The sequence below is a fragment of the Dichotomopilus funicola genome, assembly GCF_033296635.1.
Source record: "Dichotomopilus funicola strain CBS 141.50 unplaced genomic scaffold C8A04scaffold_30, whole genome shotgun sequence".
Lineage (NCBI taxonomy): Eukaryota > Fungi > Ascomycota > Sordariomycetes > Sordariales > Chaetomiaceae > Dichotomopilus > Dichotomopilus funicola.
The window spans coordinates 183,473-198,564 of NW_026944051.1; the positions used below are offsets into that span (position 1 = coordinate 183,473).

Consider the following 15,092-nt stretch of genomic DNA (forward strand, 5'->3'; position numbering starts at 1 on the left):
GCCTCTTGATGCACAATCTCGAAGCAGAGAAAATGTTAACCTATTGGTGGTTTGGAGGTTGCACCCCCAACACCTGCGGACCCCAACCCTCTCCGGTCGCATTGTGCCCCCTTTTGGAGACGACCCTTGAGCCCCTTTCTCAACCACACCTCATTGGAGAAAACAAAACACATCGACTGGACAACCGGCATCGGCTTAACTAACGAACGTTCATCACGGATATTCCCATGCAGCATTTCATCGCATGCATCGAACACTTTTATCTTCTTCCATCAAATTTCATCATCATTTAACCTTAACTATTTTATCGTTTGATTAATTGCATCTTTTAGATGCAAGTTGTTGCACTGCAAGTCCCAAAGATGCAGCGGTGAAGTCAAGGGTTGTTTGTTAGGGTGAATAAAGACAGCCTGAGACCACGTAGTTAAGTGAAGCAATTCCCATTTCTATAAAACGAACACAGCACAGTCCACCAAAAAGGTATCTCCCATCAACTGAAGCACCCATCAAAGCAAAACACAGATCAGCAAAACCAAGGAACCAAAGCAAAGACAAAAGAAACAAATCCGAGCACCCATTACCATCCCATGACCCCCAACCGCAGTTCTATCGAGGTGGGTGGTGGAGTTTACCACAACTGCACGAGTAGTACAGTAATACAGTACCCCCAGGCCTACCACGACTTAGCAGTCATCGTCCGATCCCCCCTAACAAACTCCGCCGCCACATTCGTCCCCAAATGCCGTCCCTTCAACCACCATACCAGCAGACTCCACACCCTCCAATTCCCCAACTGGCCCGTCCCCCGATTCCGCCCAATCGAAGTCGCCAACATGATCTTCTCCATAGGCTTGTAATCCGCCCCCTCCTCCTCTCCCAACAACCGCTTCTCCAGCAGCGACCGCGCGAGATGCACCACCTGCGCGTCGCCGTGGACGCCCTGCGGCCGCTGCAGGTTGCCGACGTCGCCGACTACGAAGATGTTGGCGTGGCCTTCGGCGCGGAGACGCGTGGTTTGTTTGATGTAGCCGCGGGCGTCGAGCATCGAGGCGGGGAGGAAGGACGTGTTGGGGGTGATGCCGTAGGTAGGGATGAGGAGGTCGGCTTTGAGGGTGGTGGGGGGGTTGGCGGTTTTGGTTTTGGTGGTAGTGGAGGTGGAGGCTAGGGTGAGGGTGGCGGATGTCGGGGGGGAGGTTACTTTGGCGTTGGGGATAACGCGGACCTTGAGGCGCTCGAGTTCCCATTTGGCTGCCTCGCGCACCTCGCGGCGGAATTCGGAGTCGAAGGGGAGCTCCTCGGCGCTGATTAGGGTGATTTGTTTTTTTCCTGTGACACCGTATTCCTGGCCGAGCTCGCCAGCGATTTCGATGCCTGTGGCCCCCGCGCCGGCGACGACGATTGACTGGGCGGCTGCGATGCGCTTGGACCAGTCGTGCAGCACGGCCTTGGTCTCTTCGGTGGTGGAAAGGCCTTTGAAGGGCATGTCGGCCTTGAAGCTGGTGCCTGTGGCGATGACTCTGTGGGTGGGTAGGTGGGTTGTTAGTGCGCTGTGGTGTTTTGGACCAGCTACATCGAACCGAACTTCTCGCCAGGGAGGAACAACTTACAGCTCATCATACTGAATCGTCCTCGCCGAGCCATCGTTCCCGCGTACCTCGACAATACTCGTGTCTGGGTCGACCTTGTCGGCCACACCGTGGACAAGTTCGTACGAATCCGATGAGTATTTGGTGAAAGTCGGGGCGATGGGGTAAAAGATCTTTTCGTCGCCCATCATACCAGGGAGGATGGCGCGGACGGAGGCCACGTTCCAGTAAAAGTCCGTGTTGGGGGCGACGAGGATGACCTTGAGGCCCTTGACTTTGGCCACGGTGTGCTTCAGGAGGTAGTGGGCGATGGGAATGCCGGCGTAGCTGGCGCCGAGGATCACGACTGTTCTCGCCATGGTGTGAGGGTGGCTGGCTTGGGCGCTTCTAGGTATGGATGTAGCAAGGTTGGGTAAAGGCGGTGCTGGTAGATAAGGCTCTGAAAGGGCTAGATGCTCAAGTTTTGGTAGATTGTCCGAGTCCGGGAGTCTGTCTGGTGTGTGAAACAGAGCTTGTGTGTCTGGAAACCCGCAAGAGACATCACGGGCTAAGGTGCGGTATATAACCACCAGCTCTTGCATACCTTCCGGCCTTCTATCCTCTGATAACCCTTACTGACCAAGCCTTTCGTCTGGTTTCCGTCACGCAATCGTCCCTTTTTTTGGCTATGATACCTCCCTCAGCTCCCTGACCATACCATCCGGAGACAAATGCCCAATATTCATCCCGATGCCGTCTTTTCAGCGCCATTCTAATTAGTCATTCCCACGAACAACAGCACACGACTCGTTAGAGAGTAAAAAGTCCCCGGCTATGTTTGTGGTCGTATTCCCAGACAAGCAAGACCCGATATGCAGTGCTTCGTTGCGCGCGCGCGGGCAGCCAGGGCCCAGGGCCGTCCCGCGCGGCTTCCCAATCGGGACATGCGCGCGGCCTGTGTAAGTGCGAGAAACAGCTTGGCATGGAGCAACACCAATTAGGGCACGAACCGATCGAATCGGCGGCACAATAAATGGCGTGCCTAGGTAGGTTGTCTCGCCAAACACCAATTTCTAAGCCTGTTGGTGTTTCATTTCGAGTATTGGAGACGGAGAGGGTATGTTTGTGCTCCCTCTCTTTTCCCGCGGTTAGCCCGGTTTCGTCTCTCGTCCTACCTTCTTTTTTCTCACTTGCATCCAGTTCCTGCGAGCTTAAATTGACCCACATAGGTACGGTACTTCCATTTCCATTTGATATTGATGTTAAGTCGTCATTGCTCCATACCTTAATGTCGCTGCTATTTTTCTTTTTCTCAAAAAAAAAAGAAGATCAAATGTAGCAATTTACGTGTATGTACAGTACATCCATGGTACGAGCTCCAAACCTCTCCCTCCATCCTCAACACCATCACAACTACCACCCCCGTATCTACCCCTCTCACAACCCCAACGCCACCATCCCAACTCCCACCAACCCAGCCATCACCACACTCCCCGGCCACACCCGGGACCCAGCCCCAGGGACCACCACCTGCGTGGGGCCCGCCCCGTTCGTGCCACCCGGCGCTGTCCTGTTCGCTCCTCCAGCTCCCGACGCCGGCCCCGCATTCGTCACATTAAACGAGTTGCCCGCGACCACCTTGTTCTCCAGCCCGGCCGCCTTCAACACCGCCGGCGCGTCGAACCCGCGACGCTGCGCCGTACCGGTGCTGTTGCTATTGCCGTTACCGTTACGATTCATATTCCCGTTGCCTCTAGCCGCGCCCGTTCCACCCGCAGCAGTCCCCAACACAGCCGCACGCAGCGCCTCACTCCCCCCCGCCGTAAGGTCACTCGTATCAACAAGAATCTGCGTGTACCTATGACTCAACGGCACCCGCGCCGGCGGGCTGGGCCCAATATAGGGTGCCAGCACGGCGCGGGCGGTTTCGGCGCCGGTGTTGGCGTCGGTGCGGTTTTGGAGGAGGAATGCGCGGATGGCGGTGCCCGAGGTGGTGTTGAGGAGGGTCGCGGCCGGGGCCGGGACGAGGTCGGTTTGCAGCCAGTGCAGGAGGGTGCTGGTTTCGGGGGGGTTGTTAGTGGGGATGTCGAGGTCGATCATGATCACGGCGTAGGAGGTGCCGTTGAGGGGTTCGAGGGTGCCGATGCGTGGTTGGGTGGCGGTTACTATGTGTGGTTGGTAGGATGAGTAAATATTCTCCCTCGCCCACTTTCCTTGGTTATACATCTATCTTAGGGGGGGGGGGGTTGGTATTTTAACATACCACGCTTGCTCACGGACACGCCGTTGAGTGGCGTAACGCCGTTGTACTCGACCACGAGGTCTTTATCAGAGGGTGGGCTGAATCCATCTGGTGTTTTGGCTACTGCTGTGGTAGCTGCCAGCAGGACAACAATGCAGTGAGAGAACATGATGAATAAAGGTTGTTGATGGTGTGTTTGTCGAGTCCGCTAAATCAGTAGGTCCTTGACTTGAGACCGTAGATCGATGTAATGAGATGCAAAAGCTAGATATGAGCACAAACCGAGATAGCCAGCTTGACAGCGACTCGACTCCAAATTAAATGCCATTTGAGCACATTCATCAAAAATACGCTGTCGTCATCAAACAAGCCGCTCCAAAACGGCATATTCGCACCCAAACCCGGGCTGTGGGGTCTATTAAGCTGTCGCTGGGACGTCGAACAAAGATGAAACCAGTTTCGGCGGCTCTGACACGCAATGCCTGTTTACAATAAACACGCGGCTCGCTCGAACGGGCTTCGCCAGCTAGAATGATCTACCGGAGAATTTAAATGTATCACAAATGCAGGAAAAAGCCGGCGTAGCAGCCGGCTCTTCGAGAACTCCAACTCTCTTGATAGTTGGGGTGTTATGTGGGACGGGTTCTCATGTTTGTCCCATGTGCGTGAGATGTTGCACTTCAACCTTGATTTTATGCCCTGCCACGCAAAAAAAACCGAAAGGTATTTGAATCGCTGCAGTTAGTGTTCAATAGGATATTTTTCTTGATTGAAGATGTAAGCCAAGAAAGGGGCTTTAACCGGTGTTTGGGTATCCCTAATCCACCAGCGGCTATTCATCAATGTTGATAGAGGGCACTCCGTTCCACGACATCAACAAGCGAAATATGGACAAAACAAATCTGAACCTGCCACCCTGTGTTAAATCCACGATGCCAAAGAAGGTTAGCCGGACTATTGCTAAGATTTTCTCTCTCTCACCCCTGGCCACCATGTTGAGATGGATGACAGATTGTGGCAAGTCTGAGTTTTCGATCTTCGGTCTATTCCGGGTCCCGGAAGCCTCGAATGGCAGGGCGCATGAGGCTCGATTTCCTGGCTTTTGCTGTCCCGCCGTTTGCTCTTCAAGGCTGGTGAAGGGTGGACGTCGACCCTTTGCTTCTCGATGCCGAAAAGATTTTATCTCCCGGGTCAGCGCTCGAATGCGTCGCTGCATAACTAACCCTATTGGCGTGTGAGTTGTGCCCGAGATCCCTAGTTTGTACGCGGAAGATCGCTTGATGGCCTATTAGACATCACGGGATCTTCCTTTTCCCAATTTTCTTTATTTTTTTCTCGGTATTTTTTCAAGATCTCATCATCAATTTAATTTCCATCCCCTTTCGGCGTTTTCATGAATCCCGTTTTCGGCGAAAGAGCCCCAAGAAACGCTTCTCCTTCACTTCTACCGTGTACGGTTTCAGCGGAAACATAGGACGGACGTTGTACTCATCACCGTCCGGCTCAACTTCTAAATGTCGTGCCATGGGCTCCCATTTCCTCTGGGGGATTTCGCCCAGCTTTGTGCTGTCTGAGGCAAATGAGATAATCGAGATTCGGTTGTTTTCGACTACCTTGAGATCCTTTGATGGGCCACCCTTATTCGTTTCCGGGTTTAGATTCCGGATTCGTGGAGTTGGTGTTGGTAGTCCTATTTCTGGTTCCTTGGGGGGCGGTGGGGGTGGTGCTGTCGCTGGCTGTGAAGCTCTCCGCGGCTTCTTTAAGGCTGGTTTTATTTCTGGCGACTTCGGGGGCGGTAATGGCGGTGAAGCTGGTGTTGTCATTGGCTGTGAAGCTCTCCGTGGCTTCTCTAAGTCTGGTTTTATCTCTGGCGATTTCAGCGGTGGTGGTGGCGGTAATGGCGGTGAGGCTGGTGCTGTCGCTGGCTGTGAGGCTTTTCGTGGCTTCTCTGATTCCGATTTGGTTTCCTTGCTCTTCCCTTTCCCTTCCTTTGAAGACCCGGAGGACTTTCGCTTCGTGGACCGATGTTCATGTCCAGTTCCCTTCGATGACTTGGTGGTACTGTGCCGGGGATCGGGCGACGATTTCCGCCTGTGTTTGGACGGCGCTTTAGAGTGAGACGAGGAGACCACCGAAGACCGCGATGAGCTCCCGATCCGGCGAGAGAGGCTGTCGATGGCCTTGATTGCCTCCGCCCTCGAGCCGTTCGAGAGAGACAACAAGGATTGGTAGTCTAAGTCCAGACCCTCATTCTTGTTCGAAAGGCGGAGTAAGTTCCTGATGGCACTTTTCAATTTCTTGAGAACCCTGTCTAGAGCTGTGACGGCGCGGACTGCTTTTCTATTAGCACTCTAGTGACAACAGCTGATGGCGTGTGGATAAGTCAACTACACTCACCATCGCCTTTCCGAAAACGGCTTCCTGATTCGGATAATCTGGAAGAATAGGCCCGCTCTACCAGAGAGCGGTCAGATCGGAGAGACCTGCGAAGACGCGAACGTCGATGCTGGGCGTCGGGCGCGCCGTCCTCCTCTCGGCTATGCCCGAATGCCTTGAGAAGCGAGATGCAGTTCGCGTAAGTGTCGAGCAAGGCTTTGATCCCGTCGCCGAACGACATCTTTATTAAGGTTATGACTTCATGAGGCAGAGTGAGCAGAAGTTACCTGGCTTTGACGTTAAATCAAGTGAAAATGTTAATGCATAGGAAAAACAAGATGAAGGTTAGCAATGTGAGGAAGCTCTTGATTGATACCTAACACTTTTCATGTCCACGTATTGAGACGGCATTCAAGCTGCGGGGTTACACTGGCCCCCTTCGCCTGACCTTCATACTCTGAGCAAAGGACGGGCTCGGAAGCGCCGTCTCTTTGCCGCCCGCATGCCCAGGGTGGTCAACGTAGCCAATCGCGCAGCGAATCCCGCATCGTTGTTCGCTGAAGAAAGTCAGGACGCTCTGTGCTGTGGTTGGCTTGTACAGGAAAGGGTTCGATTAGAAAGCGGCCCCGGCCGTCCCAATGTGGGTCCATCATGACAGCTGCCAACAGCTGGTTGCCGCTCCCGCTTGTGCCCCACAGCGATTGCGAGGCAACCAGCTGTGCCAAGCTCGCTCTCAGGCTCCCGGATTTCGGTCCCGCAGTCCAGAACTGTTTCGCCATCTCTCTGATAACTCACGTTCACAATCCATTCGGGCTTGGGCTCTTTTTACCATCCACTACCTGCATCCAAATGGAATTCGACGCCGATTGACCGCGACCATCATGATGCGACTTATATCACGGACATTCTCCGTGCTACTCGTCGCCTTCGCGCTCGTCCTGCCCCTCGTGGTCCCCACGGCCCACTGTGCTCGAATCCAACCGACCCGATACAACCCCGAAGGGCGCAGTGAAACTGGTGGAAGTCACGTCTTCCCGTTTCTGAAATGGCTACGCGATAGCACCGTGGAGGTGATTTTTGGGAAGCCAACCCGGACCAGCCGACAGGAGTATGGCGCGCAGCTGCAATCGAGGTATCGAAATGACGTCGTGGTCCGGTTCAATGTGACCAACTCGGAGGAGGAGGGCGCGCTCGCCCAGGCGGCGGAGCAAATGTTTCTCGACATCTGGGCCTTTACGCCGGCTTTCGTGGATGTGAGGTTGGCGAAGGATGACCTATCGGGACTTCTTACCCTGCTCCCCAACTCGTTGGAGCCGTCGGTCTTGATTCCCGATGTTGCCGCGGCCGTGTGGGCGACCTATCCCTCGACATCGGCCGACAAATCCCCGTTTGACCCGAAAGGCGCGAGTGCTTCCAAGTTCAAGGCTTCCCTGGAAGGAGTGGGGAATATTTTTTTCCGAGACTACCAGACATTGGCTGTCATCACTAGTTGGATGCGCCTGCTTGAGGCCATGTTTCCATCCATTGCGAGGATGGTCAGTATTGGCCAGTCGTACGAAGGACGGGATATTTATGCCTTACGCGTCGGGGCTCGTGATGACGACGGCAACACGGAGGAGCCGAGGAAAACCATCCTTATCACCGGCGGTCTCCATGGAAGGGAATGGATCTCGACGAGCTCGGTCACCTATTTGCTGTGGTCTGTGATCACCTCATACGATAACGAGCCTATGATCACCAAGTTGCTCCGCCATTTCGATATCGTTTTTGTCCCCGTCCTCAACCCGGATGGCTATGAATACACCTGGCAAACAGACCGGCTTTGGCGCAAGTCGAGACAGCAGACCAAGATGCGTTTCTGCCGCGGTCTCGACCTCGATCATGCATTCAGCCATGCTTGGGATGCCGCCAGACATCAAACCGACCCTTGTTCGGAGAGTTACGGTGGTGATCAACCATTCCAAGCCGTCGAAGCCTCCGAGTTGGCGAAGTGGGCTCGCAACGAGACAGAACACGGGACCAAGTTCGTGTCGTATCTCGACTTGCACTCGTACTCTCAGCAAGTGCTCTTCCCATACGCGTACACATGCTCCATCGACCCGCCCAACCGCGAGAACCTAGAGGAACTGGGCGTGGGCCTGGCAAAGGCTATCCGGATCTCGAGTGGAGAACCGTACACGGTCGCGTCCGCCTGCGAGGGAGCTGTTGCGCGGACATACAGCGCCACCGACTCGCTTCCGCGTATCGAGCTTGGAGGCGGGGCCGCGATTGACTGGTTTTACCGTAAGTCATACAGTAGTTGCTTGCAATTTTTGGTGGCGAGGTTGACACTGACTTAATTCCTACAGACGAGCTCCATGCCAAATACAGTTACCAGATCAAGCTGCGAGACACCGGGAGCTACGGGTTTTTAGTGCCCAACGACAACATCGTTCCTACGGGCGAGGAGATGTTGAACGCGCTGAAATATCTTGGCGACTACCTGCTTGGAAACAACGGCATAGAGTCTCTTTTGCAAGAGAGCTCCGACCAATGGGGGGATTTAAAACGGCGTCGACGTTAATGCGAATGATTTCGGGGTTTCTTTTTTTTTTCTGCAAGCAGGGTCAGGTTGGAATTGTTAGAACGGGGCATACATACGGTACCTTTGGATCTTGAGGCGCAAGGCGTTGGCTCTGGCGAAGGGATGGTAAGAGGTCAGGGGGGAGGCTTGCATTTTGAACGGTGCGCATCAAGCCGATCGACACTGACTGGAGTATATTACATAGTAGTAGCTTGACGTACACTATTTCCGACCACGGTCGCGAATAGTGGACTGAAAAAACGATGAATGACAACGCGTTCTAGGCTCCATCTCGGGGTCGGCCAAAAACTGATCGACTTCTCGTCTGGTGGGCACCCATCTTGCTTAGCCTTGGGACCGTTGGGTACCTTGCATCATGCCGGTCATGGCATGGCACGAGCATGGGTCTCAGAGGCAGGCCCATTTCGGCATCGTGAGGTGGGATGAATATTCTGCCCAACAGGCTAGTTATCTTCCATGAAACGGTTGTGCAAAGAGAAGTTAATACAAGGTAGAAACTTCAATTCCTAACTCGAAGACTTATAAGTTTTTTATTCTTCCTTTTTCTTCACTGTTTTCCTTTTCCAGCCCCTTTTCTTCTTTGCAAGCACTCCTACTCCGTTGAAGCAATCATGCCTGTTGGAGCTGGTCGGAGAGAAAGGAGCAAATGCGGGCTGCAGCCAGGTGGGGCAAGATGACCTGATAGAACCCAAAGAGGTTTAGCCGGGAAAGGTGGGGCCAGCCCAGCGCGCTCAGCTTGGAAGGAGCTGGCCCAGCCAAGCCAGCCTGAGCTGGTGGGTCCACTGCTGCAGCCCACCTCCTGGGTCTGGCGGCGGTCGTTCGGGCAGTTGCACACGCCCCTTTGGAGGTTGCGAAGGTTCGTCCCCAAACCCGTCAATCGACAATCTGGGCTCCGGAATCCGGAATCTGGGATTTTACAACCCGTAACCGGCACCCGGCACTCCGCACGGCGACAACCCCAACGACCGGCCCATTCTATCCGACTAACTCCCAAGCTTTTGTACTCGTCGCCATCGTCTCGCGCCGTCAATTTGCGAGCGTGTTTCCGTCGAAGAGGCATCAGCAATCTACGGATTTCCCGCGACGGCCGCAACACCCCCCCAACTAAACGGACTGGGAAACCCGTATTACGCTTTATCTCCGGCTGACGCTCCTGCGTCGCACATTTGGTCTCAAAAGCCGAAACCATCCCACTGTTTCCCTCGTCCCGATGGATTATGACGATCGCGCCCAGCTATAACCATGCCGTTCCTGCGACGTCGCGGCAACATGGGCAGCGAGAGCGACATGCGACGCCACTCGTTGCTTGATTCTCTCGCTACACCTGCCCCCAAGCCGCCACCCTTCTCGACCGGGTCCGCCGCCGAGCCATCCGCCCTCTCGTCAGTCGCCGAGGACGCGACCTCTCCGAGCGCACCCCCGTCGTCGTCGGCCGGCCTGCCCCGGGATAGCATCTCGGTGGCATCGACCCACGATGTTCCCTCGATCGTTGAGCCCTCCGGTGCCCCCGGCCCAGCCTCTCTGACCGGCTCCGACTACTCACACAAGCACCGCCGCTTCTCTATGCTGAGGTTTCGTAATGCGTCTGACTCTCAGCTGGCAGCAAAGGCCAAACTTCACGCCGCGGCAGAGAAACCTCCGCCGGTACCACGCCGTACGTGCCCCTCCCATTCTATCGCATTGGCCGTATGGTAGTCTCTGGGCTGCATTGAAGGCCCACGTCTGAGACAATAACATTGACACCATATTCTAATTCCAGCCCCGGAAATTATCACGACCGCCCCAACTTTCCAGCCCAATGTCCCTCGAAAAAAGACTTCTCGTATTAACTTTGGTCGACTGCGCCGCTCAGGCGAGCTCCCCAGGACAGACGAGGCGAACGAAGCGAGCACTCAGAGTTACGACCGATTCCCCAGAGTCCCCGAGCACAGCGTATCGTTTGAAGAAACGAAGCGGCCCATGTCGTCGAATACCCATGGCCCGCCGGCTTACGGGGATGAAAATTCCTCATCGTTAGCGCTCCCCCACAATAGATTGTCCGAATCTTCCAGGTCGGATGCTAGCTCTGGGGATAGGGTTTATGGGAGCACGACGACAACTACCCACACAGTCCAGACAACAACAACGTTTTTTAGGCTTCCGCGGAGGAAACCCAAGCAACCGGAACCCCTGTTTCCTATTGCTCACCTTAAGCCGAAGTCCAAAGGTCCGTCCACGGAAGACTCGAATCTATCAAGCTCCTCGGCAATCACCTCAATTGCTGGGTCACCCGGCCGCTCCAACTCCAATGCCTCCCGCGGTAGCCAATTCACCCCAACACCATCAAGGGCCCCATCGAGAAACGGTATGGCTACGCCGCCACCACCAAATCAAGCCGTTGCAGCCTTATCGCGACCCTCTGCGTCCCCGGCAACCGCGCTTTTCCGTCCAAGTTCGAGGCAATCAGGGCAATCCTCTCCAACTCGGAGCTACATTCATAGGCGGGGTAGGTCCTCGACTATGAGCTCTCTCGGCAGGAACTCTCCGCGGGACTCTGTAGACGACCACTTGGCCCCTCCAACCTCGAGGACATCCATCTCGACCGGCCGCAAGAGCTTTGGAGACCTCCTTGGTCTTGGCCGGTTGAGGCAGAACCAGGACATGGCGCCATCACGACAGGGAACGTTGACGCCCATGACTCCTGGCTCCAGCGCCTCGAAAAACAATTCCTTCCAGCTACCCCGTGGGTCTGTCACCCTACCGGAACGCCAGGATGACGATACGCCGGCAAAGTACCTCGAACGTCTTCTGGAAGTTGTCAGTCGGAGTGTAGTAGCTGCAGCACTCTCTAAGAAGACGGACCCGTTTTCCTTGTCAGTGTTGCGGAGTTACATGCGTGGGTTCCGCTTCTTTGGAGACCCCATGGATATGGCGTTGCGGAAACTTTTGATGGAGGCCGAGCTGCCCAAGGAAACACAACAAATTGACCGTTTCTTGCAAGCGTTTGCCAACCGATATCACGAATGCAACCCGGGCATCTACTCCTCCCCAGACCAGGCGTACTTCATCGCATTTTCCCTCCTTATTCTGCACACCGATGTGTTCAACAAAAATAACAAACACAAGATGCAGAAGGCCGATTATCTCAAGAACACAAACGGCGAGGGGATCTTTGACGAGATTCTCGAAGTGTTCTACGACAATATCACATACACCCCCTTCATCCACGTGGAAGACGATTTGGACATCAACGGCGACCGCATCCTGTCCCAAAAGGCTCGCAAAAAATCGATATTCCCCGGCGCCGCCCCAGACCCTGCGAAGCGAGTTTCCAAGGAGCCCGTTGATCCCTATACGTTGATCATCGACAGTCGGTTAGACCTGCTACGGCCCAACCTCAAAGAGGTGATGCAGACGGAGGATCCATACGGCTACCTCGGGACCGCGAAATGCCTGAACATGAAGGAGTTGCAAAGAACGTTTTTCAAGACGGGTGTTTTGCAAATAGTGTCAGCCAGATCTCGTCCAGATGCCTTCATGACGGAAAAGACAGTTACGAATCCGGAAGAAGCGCACCCCGGCATTGTGGACATCAAAATCACCAAGGTCGGCCTGTTGTGGCGGAAGGATGCGAAGAAGAAGAAGACGAGATCACCATGGCAGGAATGGGGGGCTATCCTAACGGGTGCTCAGCTCTATTTCTTCCGCAACACGACATGGATCAAGCAGTTAATGCACCAGCAAAAAGACCACCTTAAGAAGGGTCATGATGGTGATCCGTGTATTTTCAAACCGCCCCTGGAACACTTCAAGCCTGATGCCTTGATGTCAACAGAAGGCGCAGTTGCGTTGTTGGATTCGTCCTATAACAAGCACAAAAATGCTTTTGTTTACGTCAGGCATGGCGGGTTAGAGGAGGTGCTTCTCGCCGAAGACGACGAGGACATGAATGATTGGATCGCTAAGCTCAACTACGCTGCCGCCTTCAGGACATCAGGGGTCCGGATGCGGGGCGTAATCGGGGGCAATTATGACGGGCAAAATCGGCGCGCGATCCGGGGATCCGGCAGTGATGTTCAGGTAATTCAAACCCCGACGGGTGAGGTGACAGTGACGCGGAGCCGCATCGATCACCAGATGGCGCAAGACATCTTGTCAGCACGGCGGGATTTTATGCGCCAAAAGATCATCGACGCCGACGAGAAGCTGAAGGAGGTCGAATTGACATTGGAATCGCAACTTCGCAACTCGAGGCACCTGCAAATACTCGCGCCAATATCGCCCAAAACACGAGAGCACATGCTGCTGGCTGCGGCGCGGATGGCGGCCCAGCTCAAGTGGACACGAATGGAGATCTGGAAGCTCAAGTGCCACCGCGATGTTCTGCAGCTGGATATGGAGGAAGAGCGCCAGCTCCTCGGCCTTCCTTCAGACGCGGACGGGGAGTCGGTGGCCAAAACGCTCACCAGGGAACCGTCTAAGGTCAGCCACACGGCTGATTCCCATACAGGCTCACCTCCAGCGCAGCTCCCGCTGAGGCGGCCGTCCACCATGACTGCCAGATCAGATGACAATGCTTCACCAGTAACAGAGGTGTTCCAAACACCACCCACCACCGCGGCTGCGAGCAGGGAAGAGCTATGGGGTGTGCCCGGCGAGGGAGCCGGCCAAGCTGAAGCGAAGAAGCCATCGGCTTCGGCGACGGATCTCGCCGAGGTGTCAACACCCACGCCCGCAGCTGCGCCGGCAACGCCGCAAAAGGGCGAGAATGCATCACCCGCTTCTCCCGGGAAGCGTGGATACGGGCAATCTGACGAAATGGATGATGCTGATGAGCGGGAGTTGCTGGAACAGGCTGGGTTGCTCGAACCCGAGATATCTCGTTCGTCGGATCCTAGGAGCGCCCACGGCTTCGTGGACGCAGAGGAGAGCCCCGACCACCGCGACCGATCTTCCAGCGGTACCCCAGGAGACCGGAGCGAACGGAGTAAGATTCGCCGCAGCCTGCAGCGCACTCTTAGGGAGGGCGCGGGTCACATCGGTAGCCATCGGCACCGCAGAGCTAAAGACTCGACGTCGAACGCTACCCTGTCGGATGATGGCAATCGTGAGGCTCCCGATGTCCTCCCGCGGGGCACCGGCTCGTTTGTAGTGCACGGCAAGAAAGCCTCGGTGATCACTTTTGGGAATGAGCTGCAGATGCAGAGTCTTGCATCGGATGAACGTCTGCGTCAGCGGCTGCAGCGGGAAGACTCAACTAGCATCCGCACCGGTGCTGGGTCTGCCGAAAACAATGATTTCCACTCCATTCTGTCTGCCCAATCGGCTACTCAAGGCCGCGAACGCCGCAGCTCGGCCGCCAGTGCTAGCACTGCCACGGCAAGGAGCTTCAGGGACTTGCACAGGAAGTACTCCTCCGCTCAGGCAGCGAACCGACACTTTGGAGGCAACCTTGCCCTGCCATCTGACGAGGACAGCGATGCTGCGATCAGCTTCTCCGATGGCCGCCGCACCCCTTTGCCGCCTATTGAGGGTGAGGAAGGCCCGGGGCCTCAGCCGGAATTGGAACGGGCACAGCTAGAGGGAAACAACACCAACGGCGACTCGGATGGGGTCGAATACTTGGAGCTTAGCCCCCCGCCCAGCCGTGAGGGCCGCGGGACCATGTTCTTCACCCCCGAGCCGCCTTCGTCACCTGTCGCGGAAACGGCGAACGACGGGGAGTCCACACATGTCGAGGCGACTGAGAGCAGCGACCGACTCCCGAGTCCACCGCTACAGGCCGTCGGTGCTTAGTGGTCTCGTCGCGCGCAGGAATGACTTGTTTGAATGCGGGACATCAACAACGATGACAGTGGACCAGCCCACGCACCAGCCACGCATTGGCTGTTTTTTTTTTCTCATTTCACGATCGACACCAACTCTCCTTTTCCATATACCACCATACTAATCGACTGTAACGCGGAAAACGGCTCGCCACCAATGTCAGGGTAGACCCGAGGAACAAACAGTTCGGGGAAAAGATGGAGGAAATTAATGACCGAAAATATGGACGAGGCGGACCGACTGAATGGGAGCTACCACCCCCCTCCCCCGTTATAGACTTCTTTTTTTCTTTTCATTTTCGGCCTCACTCTTCCATGCCCCTTCTATCTATCATGTCTTGCGTCTTTATGGACACCATGCACGAGTAAGACACACTCTCTCTCCCTTTGTCATTCCACTCTCTTTTTCTTGTTGTTCTGGGTTAGCAAGAGGTAATGGAATGGACTATGGGAATGTGGGAAGAGAGACAAAGATATGGTATATTTCCCCTCCTCTCTCTCTAACTGTATGTAGTGCGCAT

At 55.1% G+C, this 15,092-nt stretch overlaps 5 protein-coding genes across 5 annotated transcripts; 2 read left to right on the forward strand and 3 right to left on the reverse strand.

Moving 5' to 3' along the window:
* Positions 1-673: 673 nt before the first annotated feature.
* Positions 674-1,945, reverse strand: C8A04DRAFT_12101 (uncharacterized protein; the record flags this gene model as incomplete). The annotated part of the gene is made up of 2 exons (XM_062777215.1): positions 674-1,547; positions 1,608-1,945. The coding sequence occupies 2 exons, from the start codon at positions 1,943-1,945 to the stop codon at positions 674-676; spliced, it is 1,212 nt and encodes a 403-aa protein (XP_062637129.1).
* Positions 1,946-3,002: 1,057 nt separating this feature from the next.
* On the reverse strand, positions 3,003-3,976 carry C8A04DRAFT_12114 (CEN-like protein 1; the record flags this gene model as incomplete). Its single annotated transcript, XM_062777218.1, has 3 exons — positions 3,003-3,273; positions 3,355-3,730; positions 3,829-3,976. 3 exons carry the CDS (start codon positions 3,974-3,976, stop codon positions 3,003-3,005), a joined length of 795 nt encoding a protein of 264 aa, XP_062637130.1.
* A 1,222-nt stretch (positions 3,977-5,198) lies between these two features.
* C8A04DRAFT_12071 (uncharacterized protein) lies at positions 5,199-6,424 on the reverse strand (the record flags this gene model as incomplete). The annotated part of the gene is made up of 3 exons (XM_062777209.1): positions 5,199-5,643; positions 5,830-6,139; positions 6,205-6,424. 3 exons carry the CDS (start codon positions 6,422-6,424, stop codon positions 5,199-5,201), a joined length of 975 nt encoding a protein of 324 aa, XP_062637131.1.
* Positions 6,425-7,064: 640 nt separating this feature from the next.
* On the forward strand, positions 7,065-8,746 carry C8A04DRAFT_28545 (uncharacterized protein; the record flags this gene model as incomplete). Its single annotated transcript, XM_062780678.1, has 2 exons — positions 7,065-8,466; positions 8,532-8,746. 2 exons carry the CDS (start codon positions 7,065-7,067, stop codon positions 8,744-8,746), a joined length of 1,617 nt encoding a protein of 538 aa, XP_062637132.1.
* Positions 8,747-10,036: 1,290 nt separating this feature from the next.
* On the forward strand, positions 10,037-14,542 carry C8A04DRAFT_37184 (uncharacterized protein; the record flags this gene model as incomplete). Its single annotated transcript, XM_062783797.1, has 2 exons — positions 10,037-10,421; positions 10,527-14,542. 2 exons carry the CDS (start codon positions 10,037-10,039, stop codon positions 14,540-14,542), a joined length of 4,401 nt encoding a protein of 1,466 aa, XP_062637133.1.
* Between the last annotated feature and the right edge of the window lie 550 nt (positions 14,543-15,092).